The 18,943-nt window shown below is 40.7% G+C and overlaps 1 protein-coding gene across 3 annotated transcripts in view; it reads right to left on the bottom strand.

The window, feature by feature from the left end:
• ARHGAP6 (Rho GTPase activating protein 6) overlaps nt 1–18,943 on the bottom strand; it is a 470,040-nt gene that overhangs the window by 21,539 nt on the left and 429,558 nt on the right. For all 3 annotated transcript variants that reach the window (XM_045538565.1, XM_045538567.1, XM_045538568.1), the window contains exons 8-9: nt 17,792–17,940; nt 9,978–10,157 (exon numbers count right to left, since the gene is read on the bottom strand). In XM_045538565.1, the coding sequence (XP_045394521.1) occupies nt 9,978–10,157; nt 17,792–17,940 (329 nt within the window). The remainder of the gene's footprint in view (nt 1–9,977; nt 10,158–17,791; nt 17,941–18,943) is intronic.

Genomic DNA, 18,943 nt, shown 5'->3' with positions numbered 1-18,943 from the left:
CTCTTTGTAGTGGTCATCTGTTGGCCATTACAAACCTCCATTTCCCTCTTCTTAAACAGTTATACCCCAACTTCCTCTGGAAAGCCAACTGATCCCCAACCCTTAGCTCAAGGTTGAAGCGTGCACCCTAGTCTAAGCCTATTATCATTCCATTCCCACCCACCACAGTTGCCTGAGCAACAGGCATGTGACTCCGTTAGAGGCAATGAAAAGCCACGAGAATTTCCTTGAGAGTTCTGAGAGAAAAGACACAGGGCCTATAGCTGTACGGGGCCTGACAATTGTGCTGACAATTGAGCAAATGATACCAAGAAATGAAGAGACAAAAAAGGGGTGTCTTGATATTATTTGAGTCCTGGGTCAAGCTATGTCTGAAGCCATATTTTCTTTTGGATTATTCGGCTATGTGAGTCCCCAAATTTCTTAAACTAGTTTGAGTTTTTAGTTGGAAAGACAAATACGTACTTGATGGACCTTTCATACAACAGCTTGCTTATTTGTGTGCTATTTCCTTCACATATGCATCAAATTTCTTGTGTATATGGTTGTTGGAATGCTCTGATCAAGACACTCACTTGCTGGAAATCCTCTTCATCCCCATAGCTGAAGACATGCACTCACTTGCTCTCTTCCATCTCTATTTTCCATCTTCTCCCCTAGGAGCCACCCCCAAACACCCTCTGCTTCAGCACCACTGTGTTTCTCCCTCTGGCCTTCTCCCACCTCCATCCCTTCTACCCATTGCATAGATATTGGGTGAATGCCTTCCTGAGTGCCAGGCAGTGGGTGCTACGATTCCAATTCCACTACAAACCAAACAGACAAGAACTCTCATCTTCATGATGCTGGAAATGAATGTGGGAAGACAGACTTTAAGCAAATATACAAGGAAAACAGAAAGAGAAGCAAAGAAGGATGACAGGAGATGCTGGGGAGGGGCGCTGCAATTTTAAATAGCATGATCAGGTCCCAAAGAAGCTGACATTTTAGCGTAGAACTGAAGTTGGTGAAGGAGTTGGAGAAAATCATTCCAGGCAGATGGAAGGAAAAAATATCAGTGATAAGGATCTTGAGTCAGGAGCAGCCAGGAGGTTTATTTTTTGTATCATATGTGACTCTTACTTGGTAACAAATGCAAATAGAAAGGGTCATGGCTATAAATCTATCTATAGCTTCATTTTTAAAAAACCCATTTCAAAAAAAACCTACAATGCCATTTTGGCTTGGAGACACTATTTATAAATAAATAAAAAGATATAGCTTAAAAATGTAGATCCATGTATTATAGGAAGTATAGATAATATTTTCCTATGTATTATACAAAACTGATTACAGTGTATATAATTCATTAATTAAATTAATTAATTTATAATCCATTGATTTATAATCCATTTTGTTATGAAATAACTTAAGGCAGCTTCAAAAATTTATATGATTAAACCACAGGGTTTTTTTTCTTTTTTTAATAAAAGAATAGTTCAGAAAATTGGGGCCAGTGGGAAAATGAGGTAAGAATTTGAAATGATGCCTGGAACTGATTTTTTTAATGTTCATACAACAGCATTCAAGGCTGTTTTCTTATAATTCCTTTAATCTTTGGCTATAGCTTCACATTTCATTTCCTCTCATTTAATAAAAATTTCTAATTACTGGCTTAGTTCAATTGGATGAGCATTCACTTTTCTATTAATTTAGGTACTTAATGGAGAAACAAAAGGCAAATGAATAAACTGATAGGAAACAGCAGCTTATAGTATGTAAGAAAGAAATATCCAGGCAGAGCATCCACTTGTGTGTACATTTTCAGGAATTAGGATGCTGTCAAAAAATATCCCACTGAGTCAACAGCCCCTGAAGTCATTTTGGCTCTGCTGCTTCTAATTAATGTAAACTGGGACACATCAATCACTTTCTTTAGGATTCTGTTCCCACATCTGCAAATCTTAAAGGTATATATCCCTTCTCCTTAATGGGAGTGTTATGGGAATCAAAAGGGCTAACAAATTTGAAAATACCTTACCAATAGCAAAGAGGGATAGTAATAAAAATGTTTAATTAGAAATAGATGAAACAATAACTTAAACACTTAAAAGAAAAAATAAAAGCAGATAACAAGGAGATGGGCAATATTTGTGATTTTTTGTTTATTTATTTATTTTTTTACTAACAGTCATCTACCTCTGTTTCTGTTTCCATTCATCCACGGACAAGAATCATGCTCTTCTCTTGCTTGTGGGTAATTAAGTTATGGGATTTTCTCTGCTCCCAACCTCCCTCTGAATTTATGGAGTATGACCTCTTGGCCCCTCAACTGCAATGGTCTGGAAGCCAGACTCTGTGTCGCCTTCCCTTTCTGGTTCCTTCTCTTTCGCCAGACCTTGAGTCTTCCTGCTGGTCAAATAATTAGAAGGTAAGTTTCCTGAAGGCAGGGATTATCTGACTTCTCCACCTGGAACTGATACAGGCTCCTAAGGTTGTAGTTTTCTGTTAGCTAGCCTCCCTCACAGGTCAAGATGATATATACCAATTCTGGCCAAGGTACCCTAAGGGGGGCCTTGTAGAAGCTTCTGGAAAAGGTTCTCCTTCATATTGAAAAGTGGTGCATAAGAGGAAACGTCATTGCTTGATGCAATGATGGCTGCAAGAGATGCTGGTAACAACTGCAGTCATTTTGCAGCTGAAGATGGCAGAGCAGAGAGAGCAACGTACCACTGAGCTGCTAACATTGTGCCCCTCTAGGCTTCTCACTATGTGAGATAACAAATGCTGGTATTTGAAGCCACCTGCAGTTAATTATTCTCCTTGCCAGTTAAATGCTTCCTAAGTGATGTCTCATGTTCCTCCTTTAAATCTGCCTTCCTACTCTTTTCTCTCTGGAAGCTCCACCCGCATTTCCATGACCCTCACCCATTCACCCACTCACCCACTCAATTTTATGCTCTTCCAGAACACAAGCTAGGGTGGTGTTTTCTACCCAATGGATGCTCAATTAATGTTGTTGAAATAGCTAATAATAATAATAATAATAATATAAAATCACCCAGGATATGGTCTTCATGATGTATACTTCTTATGTTGTCCTTGTCTAGATGTTTCTCTCTACTTATCAGTAGTACCAATGTCATGCTGTAGCACAATCTTCTTGATATTCATTTCTAGAGTGAGAAAATACATTTCCTTTCCCACCTGAAGATCATCAGAATTTTCCTAAGTTCTTAAGCTATTTTTCTTATCAATACAAAAACTCCAAAAATGAAAAGTATAGCTCAATAATTAAACGATATTTTCCTTTTCTGCTTCTGGGATTTTGTACATAACAAAATGGGAATTAAGGAGTAGGATAGGGAAAGACATATTACTTTTTTTAATCAAGCAATTCTACATGTTAAAAGGAAGAAAGAAAACCCAGCCCAAACTGATTCTTCACTTAACAATTCATTGTTTCATATCAAAATTTGTACTGGGTTTTAGTCAACTATTTAGTAATTCTAGATATTTTCTAAAGGTACCATTTATGGTTGTGTTTATGTAGAGACTCAACCCCTTAGATTTTAATGAGTTCCTTCAAAGCATAATGCTATTCCAAAAATCAAAAGAACTTTGGACTCTCCTGCTTCAGAGAAAAAAATGTAAACACTGCGCATATGAAGGAATAAAACTGTCACAATTAAAATCTACCCTATCAAATTTAAATGAAACCTTGAATGATTGCCTAGGGTATAACTGCTATGGGGTAGTTTATTCCATAAACCACTGAGAGGGAAAAATGGTATGAGTTTTCTCCATTTACTAAGTCACCATAATAAACTGTTAAGGGCTACTCAAAGAGCAATTCCCAGGATCCAGCCCTACTGTACTTGCTGCTGGGTGTTCCACACCAATCCACCACTTTGCACTTGACCAAGAAGGATGCTTTGGCATTTAAAACCCAGCAAAAGTAAATATCAGTGGAAATCATGATGACATTTTATAGTTAACAAACACACTAAAAGAAATCACTTTGGCTGTTTATGGGAGCAAAATCTCAAACAAGGGCAGGCCCAGCTGAGAACCTTTGGTGCGGCTCTGTTGTGACAGGTGGTTTAATAATTTAAGGGGATCTGGATGCATCAGAGGGTCAAGATGCATTAAGTTCAACAAATATTTCTCAAGTGCCTGATACATGCCAGGCAGCGTGTTTTGGCAATTGGAGCACATCACTGAACAAGTACAGTGGAAGAACCCAGGACTCACAGAGCTATGTTGAGGAATGATTCAAGTAAGGAAGATGAAGAAAAATTAGCAGTCTTTGCTCCATGATGACAGGTTAAGAGAAGTGGAAACGGCTCAGGTGTGATATGCTTTTGCTCTCTGTCACCTGTGTGTGATGCCCACAGGACACATGTTCTGTCTTTGCAGACAGGGACAAGGTGAGCAGCTTCCAGCCTATGAAGGCTCTTGAAGCGTTCTGCTGGCCTGAACATCGAGTGGATGAATGCTACAATTAGTCCAGCGGTATTAATGCTGTTTAAGGTCTCCTTCACTCCCAATTTTCAGATTGGCTAAAATATATATATTAGTACTTTTCTTTTCCCCCAAATGGACTTTGTATCTGAGATGCCACATCAAAGTAAGTGCCTCTTCCTTTGTGTCGGGAGGCATCATGCTGTAGAAAGTATTCACTTAGCCACTGTATCACTTGGGCAAAGGAACCTGGCTTACTCCTCATGAAATGGTGGTGAAATTTAGATAAGCCGATGATGTACATAATGACTAGCCCAACTCCCGGCACATAAACAGGCGTAGTTTTGCTATTTAGAAAAGGAAATGGAAATCATATAGAATCATCTAGCTATATTGGGAGGGGTGGTTTCTTGTTTCATGACCTGGATGATTGTTTGACTCCTGACTTGGCGTGCAAAGAAGCTTTAAGAAAATGCAATTTGCATTAGGGAATGAAGAGAACACAAAGCAAATCTTGGCTTCTGAGCTTGGAATCCTCCTCACAGCCTCTGACCCTTGCTCCCAGTAGTGCTCATTCGAAATTTCCCACGTGTGCTGAGCTGGTCCCCAGCTCAGGCTGACGACCCCATGGGGTGGGAACGCACTGGCTTTCCCACGTCTCCACTGCACTCCAGAATTTTCATCAGTCTGCAAGGGTGGTGCCTTATCTTCCTTGCTCCTCTCTGAAAAAAAATCCCTATTAAGAATCGTACACCATTAGCTTAGAATGAGCTGACAGTTTTCTCCACTTTGCTCTGAAGCTCTTATTAATTTCAAGAGCAAAATGAGTTTTCTCTGAGATTCCCAGTGTTAGTTACAGAAGCAACAACTTTCAGTACAATTAGTGTGTCAATGATTCAGTCGGTGAGTACTTTCTGCTTAGGATGATACCAATGACCATTTCTAAATATTCATGATTCTTATCTTTTATTTCCAGTGCCCCCAGAGAGTATCATTTTATGCTAGCCAGTTTTTAAATAGTTGTTGATATCAGAAATGCAGGGTCATGATTTAGAGGTAAGGGAATCCAAGAGGTATATGGGCACTGGACCAAAAACAAATGACAAAAATATACTTTTTCTAGCAATAGAAGTGCAGTATTTATTCAACAAATAATGACTGAGGACCCATCTTCTTCTGCCACGTACTTTCTAGGTGCTGTGAATGTCAGTAAGCAGAACAATCAAAAATCCCTGCTTTCATGAGGTTTGCATTCTATTAGGTCTCAATAAGCATAATAAATAAGTAAATTATATAATGAGTTAAAAGGTGATAAATGTTATGGAAAAAAAGAACAGCAGAATAAGGATCTAGGGGGAATGTGTGTGTGGGAGCAGGTTGACAGCATTATACACAGTGGTCAGGGTGGGCTTGATTTCCAAGATGACACCTGAATGTGCTTTGAAAGGGCAGGCACTTTATCACTTTAACGTAATAATGGCAGCAATCCTTTTATTTTTAGTGCCTAGTATATGCCAGTCCTGTCCTAGGTGCCTTAAAATGTCATTTCTAATTCTCAAAACAATCCTGAGATAAAGGTCGCTTTATCTCTTCTGTTTTTTACAACAGGAAAATGAAGGCTTAGGATTTTTAAGTGCGGGGCCCAAGAACACATGGCAAATAAACAGCTGAGCAGGGATTTGAATTTTGGTAGCTCATTCTAAAGCTTGTGGTCTTTACACCATTCTGGTGTTTCCCAAGATGTGGTTTTTCAAGGTGTGGTTAAGAAACTACCAGAGCCTCCTGGAGGTGTTCATTAGAAAGTACAGATTCCTGGGCCCAATCCCAGTGTTGCTCAATCCGATTCTCTGGACTGCAGCCTAGGAATCTGTATGTCTAACAAGTTTCCTTGTCACTCTGCGGCATGCTCAAATTTGAGGACCACTGTTATGATATGCTGCCTGGGTCTTGCCATAGAGTGGTCATGTTGTCTGTTATCACGGTCTATTTCCAGCTCTAGGGTTTCCAAAACACTGCCTAAAAAGAAAACAACCAATGCAGAAGACTCTTGAATCCTGTGTCATCTTCTGAATCTAGTTGCCTCTTCTGTATTATGGGATAAAGCCAGGTTCTTTTCTGCCCTTTCGCGTTAACTCAGATACTGGCCACTTGGAAGAGGCAGTCTCAGCATCAGGAAATGAAGGACATTAGAACACTCAGAACAAACTCTGGGTCCCTGCCAGGCCCCTGGGTTTCTATATCCCTTTCATGAGTTCTTCTGTGGAATCACTGCCTCCAGGTCTGCTCTGCCTTCAAGGAAAAGTTTATAGCCACCTTTCCTAACAAGTCTTCTTCTCTAATGCCAATGGAAGTGATGCCTCCCTTCTCCCTTTCCAAGCTCATAAAGCCTTCTAAGGACTGTGAAACTGCACAGTTGCTAATTACTTTTAACCATCAGGTCCTGTCTAGCTTTATTCTTCCTTGTTTGGAATTATAATAATTCTGAAAGCTTCTTAAAAAAGCAAACAAAACAAAATAAAATAGCTATATACATGATTGCATTTCTGTCCACCCACATAGACCAGCTTTGCAGACCAACCGCCAGCCTTAGTATAACTAACTAGATTCTGAAATGCCAAATATGCCAGGAAAATCTAAAATGTGATGAGATTAATTTTCTTCTGTGCTTTATAAAAATAAAGGAAGGGAAGTGGTAGGACATAGGACTATGCAGATTTTTAGAACCAGAAGAGATTTTGGGTATCATTTGTTCAAACCTAGTCTTTTTTAACTAGAGAAAGAGAAATCTAAGAAGATGAGGTCATGTACCTAATGCATAGCAGACATAGGACTATAGTAAAGTTTTCTAGTTCCAGAGCCAGTTTCTTTTTATAGACTCAGCATTGGGATCTTTGTTTCCCCCTCTCCTCCTACTCCACTAGTCTTTTTCTCAGTATGTAATTCCCATAATTTGTCTAAGGAGAACAAGAATGACTATGTTAATACTTAACCTCCTCTGAGAAAGACATCCTTAGTTTTCCATGCCCAAACCTTTTCATACACATAAGGAGTAAGGGTTGGTAATATGGAAATCATATATCACAGCACTACCAGTGAGTCATTCATTAATTCAACCAATATCTGTTGTGTTCCTGCCATGTCCCAGGCACAGGGGTAATGAAGTAAAGAAAGTACTGTATATGGAAATGGAAAAAAAAAATCACCCTGACATGGAGCTTACATTCTCGTGGGGGAAACACACAACACATGAGAAATTAGTAAAACCCTGTGCCAGTAGTAGTGAGTGCTAAGGAGAAAAAGTGGGGAAAGGAAATAGGGAGTGAAGGTGTGTGTGTAGGGTGGGGGATGTTGCATTTTAGACAAGGTGGCCAGGAAAAGCCTCTTTGAGAAGTAAAGACCATAACTGGGGAACACAACTAGGAGTTACTGCCTAATAGAATCTTCACATCAATCCCTACGGGGAATGGCAAACAAACACCCAGTTTTGAAAAGGCTGGAAAAGGAGGGATACTGATGTTTTATGCTGTTCTTAGTAATTCAGGTGGCAGGAAATGAAGAGAAGAATGGCACATTGAAAATAGCAGTAGCTGTACTTTCAAAGAAGCCAGGAAGAGTTTTGTTAGTGTCTGGGTTGAAAAGAAACACTTAATGCTTTGTGGTTTCATATAAAGGAGAACTTTGTTTAGAATACAGAATTTAGATAATAGAATTAGGATCGATGAGAGGTATTATTTTGTTAAAAAAAATCTAGAGAACACGAAGAAATGCCAAGACTACTTGGCAAGATGATATGTGACTTAAAACTTGAAGAAAATGTAAAGTTCAAACACTTGATTCATCCAAGTATGTAATTAATTATGAGGCTTTTGGTTGAAGTGTGAAATTTATAGAGTCAATGACGAATTCAACATTTTTTTTATGAATTCAACATTTTTTGAGAGCTTATCATGTGCAACATAGGGACAGTGCTTCAGAGACACAATGAGGAGCAGGACACCATTCTACCTCAGTGAACTTTACACTGTGGTCCATTTTCTCTTCTTCTTGGGCATCCAACCAGAATACATTTCCCAGCCTTCCTTGCAGTTAAGTGTGGCTTGTGGATAAGTTCTGGCCAATAGGATTTGAGTGGATATGATGGATGCCCTTTCTGGGGTTACCCATACAATCTCAGGAAATAGCAGAGTCTCAAGATGCAAGGAGCTGGGGTTCCTAAATCACCAGACAACTGGAAGGATGTCCACTAAACATCTGATTAAACTTTGTGTCAAAGAGATATTTATATCTGTTGTGTTCAAATACTGAAATTTGAGGCAGCTTGTGTTATCTAACTACTATAATTATTAACACTTGCACAGGCTTTTACAGTTTACATAATGCTTTCACATATCAAATAATTCTGGTAAGCATCCTTGGAATTAGGACATATTTTTATTTTTTCCATTTCATAGGAGCTAAAATTTATGCTTAATGGGTATTTAATTACTTGGTCACAATTACATAGGTGTAAGACACAGGGGGCAAATATTCTAAACCATTGACTCTCAAATTTACAAAAAAATAATTGGTATAAGACAAGCATGGAGATAAATCTAATACAAGGCATTTGATAAGTGTAGCCAATCTATTAAGGGGATTCAAAAGAGGCAACTGGCAATCTTGCTTGAAGGAGCCACAAAGAGCTCTAGAGGAATAGGTAGGCTTAATGGTGTTTTCAAGCTGACAAGAGAAAGGGGGAAGAAACGTGGAGAAAGTTCCTGTAAATTTTGACATGCAATATGAGTGGCAAACAGAAATAGAAGGGAGTTGGCATTTGTTCTAATGTTTCAGGGGAAGTTGGAGCAAGCAATGCAGTTTTACGAAGGAAAACAGGAACTGGTAATTCAATACAAATCAAAAAATATTTATTGAGTGCTTGCCAGATGGAGGGCCTTCCAAAAGTGCTCGGAGGATACAGAGAGGAGATAACAAGGGCAAAGCCCTTGTTTTAAGCGTGTTTATAATCTACTGGGGGAAATGGTCGTAAATGACCATACACAATGTGGAGTAAGCTAAACACCAGTAAGAACAGTAAAGTGGTTCACGGGACAGAGACGTGGCATGGGGAGAACATGGGAAGGGCAGGTGAAGCTTCATGCAGGAATTAAAATGTCAAGATTGGCCTTGGAGGAGGTGCCATCACTGAGGATGCTTATGAATACATGAATTCATGAGGGCCACAGATAGAATTCCAAAAAGAAGGGATTTATCAGTATTTTGAGCAAGGACACTGTTTTATGAATAATTAAATGACTCCAAAATGTGATCATTGTTTAGAGAACAACAAAATGAAATTTATAACTCAAGTCTGTTTGTTTAAACATGGAATCACAAACTTAAAGTGACATCATAGTTATGAAACATTCTATTCCCACTGAAACTGCCTGGCTGCCAATGAATTCAGTCAGTGACCAGCACTGCAAACCAGAGGTGGCAAACTGGAGGCACCCAATAAGCGGCTTACTGAGCTGTCCTGCCACAGAAGAGCCACCTACCATGAACAGGGCTTCATAATTTTCAATCATCTTCTGCACCACAGCGATGATGGCTGTGCTCTCCTCAGCCCGGGCAGAACTCTGGACGGAGAATTCTTTGTCTGATGACTTCTGCTTGTGCAGCAGGTTGGGTCCAAATATGGTGGCCAAGTTTAGAGATGTCATTTTATTCCCAGTGACCTATAGGACAAGAGAACACAAGGTCTGTTAGGTTTGCTCTTCAAAATGCAGGATGGTACACTGACAGGCCAAAAAACCAAAAACTGCAGGGTGGGTCAATAATCAATTAAACTTTTTTTTTTCCTATTTTTTTCCCTGTAACTCTGTCAGAATCCATGAGGGACATCACCATTTTCCCTTTGCTTCATATCTTGGATTGAAGCTCAGAGCTCAGTGGTCAGCTCAATAGCATCTTGAGGAAAAATGTGCAACTCCAGGTTGTTTATTGTGAAACAGCTGCTATACAAAATTTCTATCCTGTATGCACTTAAGAAATATTGATATCTATCCTTTATCCATCAATCCATAATCTCTCCATTGATCCATCCACTCAGCACCTACCATAGACTAGGCATTTTTCATGGATTATTATTACTTTAAAGTGTTTCTGGCAATGATCACAACACAGGACTTATTTTAAAGGGCTCATATTCCAGGGCAGAAATACACCTCTCATTTACAAGCGGTGAGTACAAAGTACAAAGCTTTCAACCTCAGAGGCCTCAGGGATACTACCACAGGGGTGGCAGTATTTGCACACAATCTGGAAGGAATAATAGAGTTTGCCAAGCTGAAAAGCAGAGGGTCTTGGGCAGGGAGCAATTTCACAGTGGAGAAAACACTATATGTAGAGACAGAAACATGTAAAATAAGTTAAGGAGCCCGAGGAAGCTCAGTGTACCAGGGGCTTCTGCAGAAAAGGCAGGCAAGGGCTAGGTGAGAGGGCCTTTGTGTGTCAGATCAAGGAGTTCAGATAGTGATCTAAGGCCAAGAAGATTCTGAACAGAGCAGAAGGGAGATGGGACTTGCATTTTAGGAAGAGGAATCTACACAGGTCTACAGACTAGGGGATGCTGGATGCAAGGAAGGGGACCACCTGGGACACATGGCAACAGTCTAGGTGACAGCATCTAGCATCTGAACTATGACCAAAAAAGTAGGGATGAATAGCAGTTCCCAAAGTTATTGAGGGAGACGAATGAAGGGGATAACCCTGAGGGTGAAGAGTCCATATTTAAACAAACAAATAAAATGGAAGGAGAGCAAGTGAGGAACAGGGAGAGCTGAGAAGGGGTTCCTGAGACTCTAACACCCTCAAAACACCCTCAAGGAGCAGCTGATGAAGAAGGCCAAGAATGGGTGAGAAGTGAAGAGAATGAAAAAAGCTTGTGTCCAAGAAGAAATGATGGGAGTTCCAAGTGAGTGATAAACTAGCAGAGGTTCACCCCGATATGACCCTTCCCTCCAGACTGGACTCTCTGACGGTCCTGATGTCCTAGCCAAGAGCCATTTCAGTGGTGTGGCAGGAGTGAGCTGCACTTGCAAAAGTGGAAAGAGTGACTGCAAGACACTTCCTTCCAAAAGTCTTATAGAGGAGGAAGAAGAAAGATGGGAGGAGCTAAAGGGGAGTACAGAGTGAAGAAAGGGAACGATTTTGTTTAGCTTGAACATAAACTTACTCATGTTAAATACATGAATAATTATAAAGTACAGGTAAGCATAAAGAAAAAAAGTCCATAATTCCACCACTTCCAGGAACCAGCCATTCATATGAACATATATACAAATATACCTATGTTATTTTCTTTTTTCAAACTGGGATCATACTCCACATGTTTTTGTAACTTGCTTATTGTCTCTTAGGAATACATTACATTAATCTTTACATTTCACAAAAATCCTGTTTCTAATCCTTATGGGCCCCTAGTATTCCATCACACAAATAGACCATGATTTGCTTTAATCACAGCCAACCGATGGACACTTATGTTGTCTTTAGTTTTCTGTTATTATAAGCAATGGCACAAAATAAATCTTTGAAAAGACATTTTGTGACCTTGGCGGAGCACTGTCTTAGGAGTTAATTCCTACAAGTTGAATTATTGTAATAAGGAATGTGAACATTTTTAAAGGTTTGGGAATTCTTTTTGTTTGTTTCTCAGATGGGAGGGAATGTCTGGATAAGTTTCTCTAGGCTAGGGTTTCTCTACCTTGGCACTGATGACATTTGGGGCCAGATCATTCTTTGCCGTGGGGGCTGTCCTGTACACTGAAGGATGTTGAACAGCACCCCTGGCCTTAATCCACTAGATGCCAGGAGCATCCTCCCAAATACAGCTGTGACAACCAAAATTGTCTCCAAACATGGTCACATGTCCCTTTTGGGGCAAAATTGCCCCTGGTTAAAAATCACTGGTCTGCATGAATTTTTATTTCTCTTGTTTGGGCTAAGTGTGGGTACTGTGGCTGCTTGGTGGGGTCCTTTTGCCTGGGAACATCTATACAGCCTTTGAGAAGCACCTGGGTGCCCAGAATAGAATTCAGGAGTCCTGATGAATAGCTGAGACAAAGTACCCAGCATCCCAGATTCCCACCCTTGTCCTGTGGAGCCCTGAGCTGGTGGCTGCCCTGCCCTGCAACCCCAGCGTGGCACAGGAGTTGTTTTATCTTTAGAAGGTGAGGCTGTTTTCAGGTGAATAATTGGCCACCAAGGGAAATGATTTCATGTGGTAAACACTGGGAATTTGAAAGAAAGTGCCCTTTTTGTAGGACCATTCAATTATTTTTCTTTGTTTTATTTCATTGAAAAAAAACTTGACAAATTTTGGTTTTATTTTTCATTTCTTTTCCTGGAAATTCGTGGTTAAGGACTAAATCAAAAATGTGTCATTTTCAGATTCCTCCCTTTAGAACTCAGGCATTTGGAGTACTTCCTCTTCCCCCTTTAAAGTGATGCTAGGATCTTCTCTTTCTCTTTTTAAACATTAACAAATAGAATATTTTGTTTTCTTTTAAAAGAATGTTTTGTACAAGGACAGTCCGGATCTCTGTTTCCGCTCTCTCCTTCTCCTGTTGCTATTCTGGGAATGCAATACAATCCATCTGTAAAATTGCACTTAGATTCCAGCTGCAGACCATGCTGCTAGTGCTTGTTAACGTGTTTTGGCTTTGTTTTGTTTTATTGTTTTGCTGTTTTTTAAATTGGAAAGTAGACTTGCTTCCAGGCACCTTCCACCTTTGCTTCTCATGTTTCAGCATATATTTATATATACACTACATGGCTGTGTCTATGTAATATGATGTACACTCATGCCTTGGCCATTACTTCATTTTTTAATTAACCAGCCAATTCAAGGACAAGTTTTATCTTCACTAAATAAGCATTCTAGATCATTTCTAAGCATCATATGAATAGCTCACATTTATTAAAAGTCTAATATGTACAGACACTGAGCTAGGGGCTTTCTACCAGCCATTTCAACTCTTTCTCACTATAAGCTTACAAAGAAGCTGCTGCTGTTGTCCTTATTCTGTAGACAAGGGAAGTGATGCCCAGAGCCTGGAGCCAGGAGGTGGTGCAGCAAGAAGTGAAGACAGCGGCTCCGCTCCGGGCAGCCCTATTCTCTTCATCACGTTGGTGCACCTGCTCCTGCTCCCTCTAGCTCAGCAGACCCTGTCATGGCATGGGGAATCGGGAAAATGAGCTTTAAAACAGGGATGGGAGAGGTTGAGGCTAACGTTCCAAAGCCAGCATACCATTTCCTGGACGCATGTACTCCCTCAAAGATCAGTGATCACGGCCCTACATTGGTGGCTCCTAAGTTCTTTTTTGCCTTATAAGCCCTTTGAGCACTCAGCGCCAGCTATGGCCATTCTCACCAAGCAGGTGCATAGTCACACCACATTTTCCATGCAATGTCAGGGGGTCTTGGACTCTCTGAAAAACCACTGCTCAGGAGGCTTCAATTTTGTTCCTGCTATATTCTTTTTAGAAGAATGAAATGTTTCTTACATTTGTGAATTTCTCTTTTCCCTAAGGAGCAAAACAAATAGCAGACTAAACGAAATGGAAGAAAACAAAACAAATGCAAGATCGCAAATCACCACAATTCAATAAATTACCGCTATTTTTCCCCAAAAAAGCACTGATTGACTAATCAACAATTTTTCTCATCCCCTTCTTTTAGACGTCTTTAAGATCCCATCAGTTAATGATGCATTGAATTTTAAGCACCTATTACAGAGGAAATATAATGGTCACTTTATAGATAAGGAAGCTAACACCTTTCCCCTTTCCAACTGTTTTCTTTCATAAAGACAAGGTCATGAAGCAAGGTGCTGGCAGAGCCTGCGTGAGCCTTCAAGCTTCTTGATAATATGCTTCTGTTTTCTTCCATGTTGCAATCCATAAAAAAACAAATAGATAACACAAACTAACAAATAGGCAAAAGAAGTTGAAAAATGCTTGTTTCTTTACCATATATGTTACAATTTGATTTTTAGCCTTGCCCTGGTCTGCCCATTCTATATTCTCTACCTGCTCATGCCAAACCAACTAGAAAAGTAATAAAGAACCTCTCTCTTGATTCCCTCCTTCTACCCTCAACTTCTACCAGAAGGGGGTTAGCGAATTTCCATCCCTATGCCATGCTTATGTGGTCCATTTACCCAATCCCTACATATCCTTTGATGTGTATCTTAAATTCAGTCCCCTCCACGGAGCCATTCCTAACTTTTCTGGCCCACGTTCATCACTTCTCTGAATGTCTGCAGTGACTCTGCACTTGCATTCCCTAATTCTACATTTGCCTTGTGTCCTCACTTTCTCCACCTCCTAGATGCTACAGCATCCTAAGAACAGTCATTAGAAAATCCCTGAACAACAGTCCTGGGTTTAGAGGAACACAGGAGTTCAGAACTCGTGCATAATTCAAATACCAAGGCCATACGTACATGAAAGCATTTGCTGCTGTCCATATTACCATTGTTACAAAAGCTTCCTAACTCACTCTCCCTCTGTCTCGAACCAACCCACAGCACAAGTTATATCACCTGTTAGCCAAATCATTTCAAAGACTCACGGCTTAAAAGAATTAGCCGCCTACCTGCCCCTCGCAGAGGCATTCAGCACTCTAGGAACACAGCCACATTTCCCATCGTCCCCCTCAGTACTTCACTGCTCTGAAGCCTTTACTCCAGTCCAAGGTGGCTGCGCTGTCTGCTTGCTCTCCTGTCACTGCTAACCATTTCACATAAGCAATGCTCTCCTTTTACTCCCCCTGATGCTTTAATCTTTGGCTGTTAGTCCTTCATTTTTGTGCAAGGTTTAGGTTGAGTGTCCAGAAATCCTTGTGATCCCTTGCTTCCTTGTACAACTTCACTGTTACCAGGATGTTTTCATATTCCTTATAGTAAACTAGGCCTCTCAACCACTGTGCGGTGCCAGTTGCAGAATTTTTATTCCCTAAGTTCAGATGAGGAAACCCAGGTTTAGGAGAGTTAATAGATTTCTCCAATAACACGTGGTCAGTGAGCTATAAAGCTACCAAGTGCTTTCACCCCTGGTGGCAGACTTGGCAATTTTGGAGATATTTTTGGTTGACACAACTTGGAGGAGAGGCGGTATGCTGCTCCTGGCAGCTAGCAGGTAGAGGTCAGGGATGCTGTTAAACATACTACAGTGCACAGGGCAGCCCCTACAACAAAGAATTACCTATCTCCAAATATCAATTGTCCAGAGGTTAAGAAATCCTGAACTAGACCGCCCCCCATAGAGTTTTTTTCTTCTAATTCCTATTCTGTATATATTTCTTTTCTCAATAGTTTAGACTGACTCAGGTTTGATACACAACTGGGAGTTCAATATTCAGGGAACCAACCCAACCACTAGCCAATATAATGACGTTGTGTGAATTAGAAAAAGAAGGTCCTTCCTCAAGATCTTTTACTATCATCTTCTGGGATGCTGTACTAATAACTTTGCAAATCTACAGTGATTATGGGGTACATGGCTTCTCCTCCAGAGTTGTGAAATGCACAAATGTGCTACTTGTACAATCCTACGTGGAGGCTCCCTGTGGGATGCTGGGCAAGTTACTTCTATATGTAGCCCCTGGCAGAACGCCAGCACATGGCAGGAGAGACATACATGGGAGCTAGTATTCCAACATGCTAAACTTCATTTACACCTATCCAGGAATATTTTTTTCTTTTTGGCATAGGCAATGAAGTCCTGTTCAGCATTTGGACTGAAAGAATGTCTGAAAATGATTCTAAAAGAGCAATAGTGGATTTGATGGGACTCAACTTTTCACTTTCTTCAAAGCCTTCTTAATCACCTGAGACCCAACTTTCTCTTTCTCACATAGTACTTAAGAAATGTCAGAGAAGCAATTGAACACAGGGCTCTGCCTTTACCCAGCAATTAGGCAGACAAGCCTACAGCTTCTGTTAAATGTGCAGTCAATAAAGGCTGACATCCAGAGAGGTGATATAACTACTTAACAATTATGAGAATTATAGTATAACCATCGAAGAGCTGTGTATGCTGAAATAGGGTGTCAGTGCCATATTATGAAACTTGAGGCTAGCAGGAGTTTCACTAATTGTAATGACTATAGAGATAAATGGCCAACTCAGGAAAGTTCCATTCTCACATCCATAGGGAAGAGGAGGAGGAGAAATGCACAATTGCCTTTCTGGATTAGAATGAAAAAAACTACATATGACCATGTCCTTTGGGAAAGAAATTTGACAAACATAGAACTGAATCCACAATAGCTGAGTTCTGCTTAACAAGGATCTAAGTAAAAGTTCCTGTGGTTAAGTTTGGAATGCCTCTGGCCCCTTCTTGTTGCTTTATCATACATGTTAATGTTCGAAACAGTCTGAGACCTCCTGGGGAATCTAAGGTTAGGGAGAAATACGACTGCATGGTATCAAAGAGGGAAATAGGTCTCTTGTTAAGGTGAAGATTAAGGTTGCTTGCTAGTAGGTCACTTAAAATTGAAGCCAGCATCTCCTTTGTCCAAGGGTGGAACTACAAAACAGCTTGAAGTATATAAGTGTGACCAAAGAAAACCAGAGCCTAAGCCCTCAGATTTGCAGAGGGTTTCACTGAGCCCGAGTGGGGACCAGGTCCAACTAGAGCATCTCTAAATTGTTGGAGGGACTATGCAGAACCTGCTTTCAGTGGTTGATAGCAATGGGACACAGAGACACAATGGCAACAGTCAGCAGATCAGATCTTCTAGTTCCCTCTACACCTGGTTTGGAAACAAGACTGACCCTCCATTGCACTGAGCAAATTCTTATTTTGGGGGGAGGGTTTAAGGAAGGAAATAATCACTCAAAAAGGAGATACTAAACTTCTTGCTAATAGTGCAGATGGAAGATCCAGGGACAAACTGGAAGAATAAAGAGGTGACATCATATTTGGGCTCCAAGTTAAAGAAACAGATAAAATCAATTACCAGGACAGCTATCTCCTCCCACCCCCTTTACTCCACTTTTGTATGGTTGCAAGCACCCCTGTAGCTCATTGTTTATCTTCTCACAAATGGAAATCCAGGGCCTTTAGTCATGGTTATGGAAAATGACAGCCTCATTCAGAAGCATCCTTGAACTATACAAGGAGGCTAACAACCCCCACACTCTTGGGAATTGTGTCTCCAGAGAAGGCCCTACATAGATAGATCAGGGAAGGTGAGGCGTCACTTCTGCCAGGTAAAAATGTTTGGCAATATTGGTGGTATGCCCTTCTAAAGTGGGAGAAAGGACGAGTCACAGCATCTATGGCAGCAAAGGGGTCATACCTCTTGCCCATCTTTGCTGACGTTGTCATCGGCATGCCTGGCCACGATAGAGAGGAACTGCAGGAGGCGGTGGAGGGTGTCGCAGTTGCAGGGAGGTAGAAGATAGATGAGGAGCTGCAAGGTGCCCAGCTGTTCCTCCGGCTCCAACACTAAGCAAGGCAAAAAGAAGGCTCTGAGTAAGTAAAAGGAGAGCTTGCACCATTCAGGAACAGAGGGAAGGCCTCCTCTCAACTGTCTTAAGAAAAGGGTTATCAAGGCAAGTCCCATTTCATGCCTTCACCCATTCACCCATTGCTTTAGTAATTTAGAAACGAGGTTCTATGAAAGATATAAAGAAAAATTAGACCTGATGAAGTGTAACATCTAGAAAAACCAGTATATTCCAGGTGAAAAAGGCAACTCAGTTTCCCTTACTTTCTTCTCCCTTCTTTCCCTGGCTTTACTCATCACCTACTTTACAAATTCCAGTCTTTCATTGTTGGTAACTATTTACTTACCATGGCTGAGAATTGGTGAATGTTCTGAAATTGAGTTTATAACAGATTTAAGGCTCTCTTCTGTTGGCAACAACCAAAACACTGCCTAAAGACAATGTCTTCTTTCTCCGTTGTGATCCTATTTTTTTTTTTTTTTTAGTCCTGGGCTTAAGCAATCCTCTTGCCTGGGCCCTCCCAAAGTGTTGGGATTACAGGTGTGAGCCACTGGACCCAGTTTGTGACCATATTTGAATTGTAGCACTGGAGGAAGAAACATATAGAGCCTGAACCAGCTCTGGCTCATCCCTCCCCCTGCCCTTTCCCCTTCATGGGATCTGTACCTATAGCCCAGAAGCAGCTATGTTGAAAGTCCTGGCACTAGGCTGTGCCATCCTGCTTCCCCTGCAATGCTGCCTGCCCCCTTTTCTCAGTCTGTGTTCCTGTGGCTCCCTACTTCCTCATACCAGAAACATGAACTTGTTTTTAGGTGCAGACGCAATATGAACTCTTGTCGGTACTCCAAAACATCAATTTATAGCACTTTCTACTGTCCTGGAGTCATTTGAAAGAATCCCAAATTCTTCTTGGCTATTTCTATTTGTTTTATTGCAATTTTCTTCTTGACAATTCTCCCTGGGGTAAATCTCAGAAAATTCCCCAAATAGCCCACTCATTA

This window comes from Lemur catta, chromosome X (assembly GCF_020740605.2).
Source record: "Lemur catta isolate mLemCat1 chromosome X, mLemCat1.pri, whole genome shotgun sequence".
Lineage (NCBI taxonomy): Eukaryota > Metazoa > Chordata > Mammalia > Primates > Lemuridae > Lemur > Lemur catta.
This window is presented reverse-complemented; position numbering and strand designations above follow the sequence as displayed.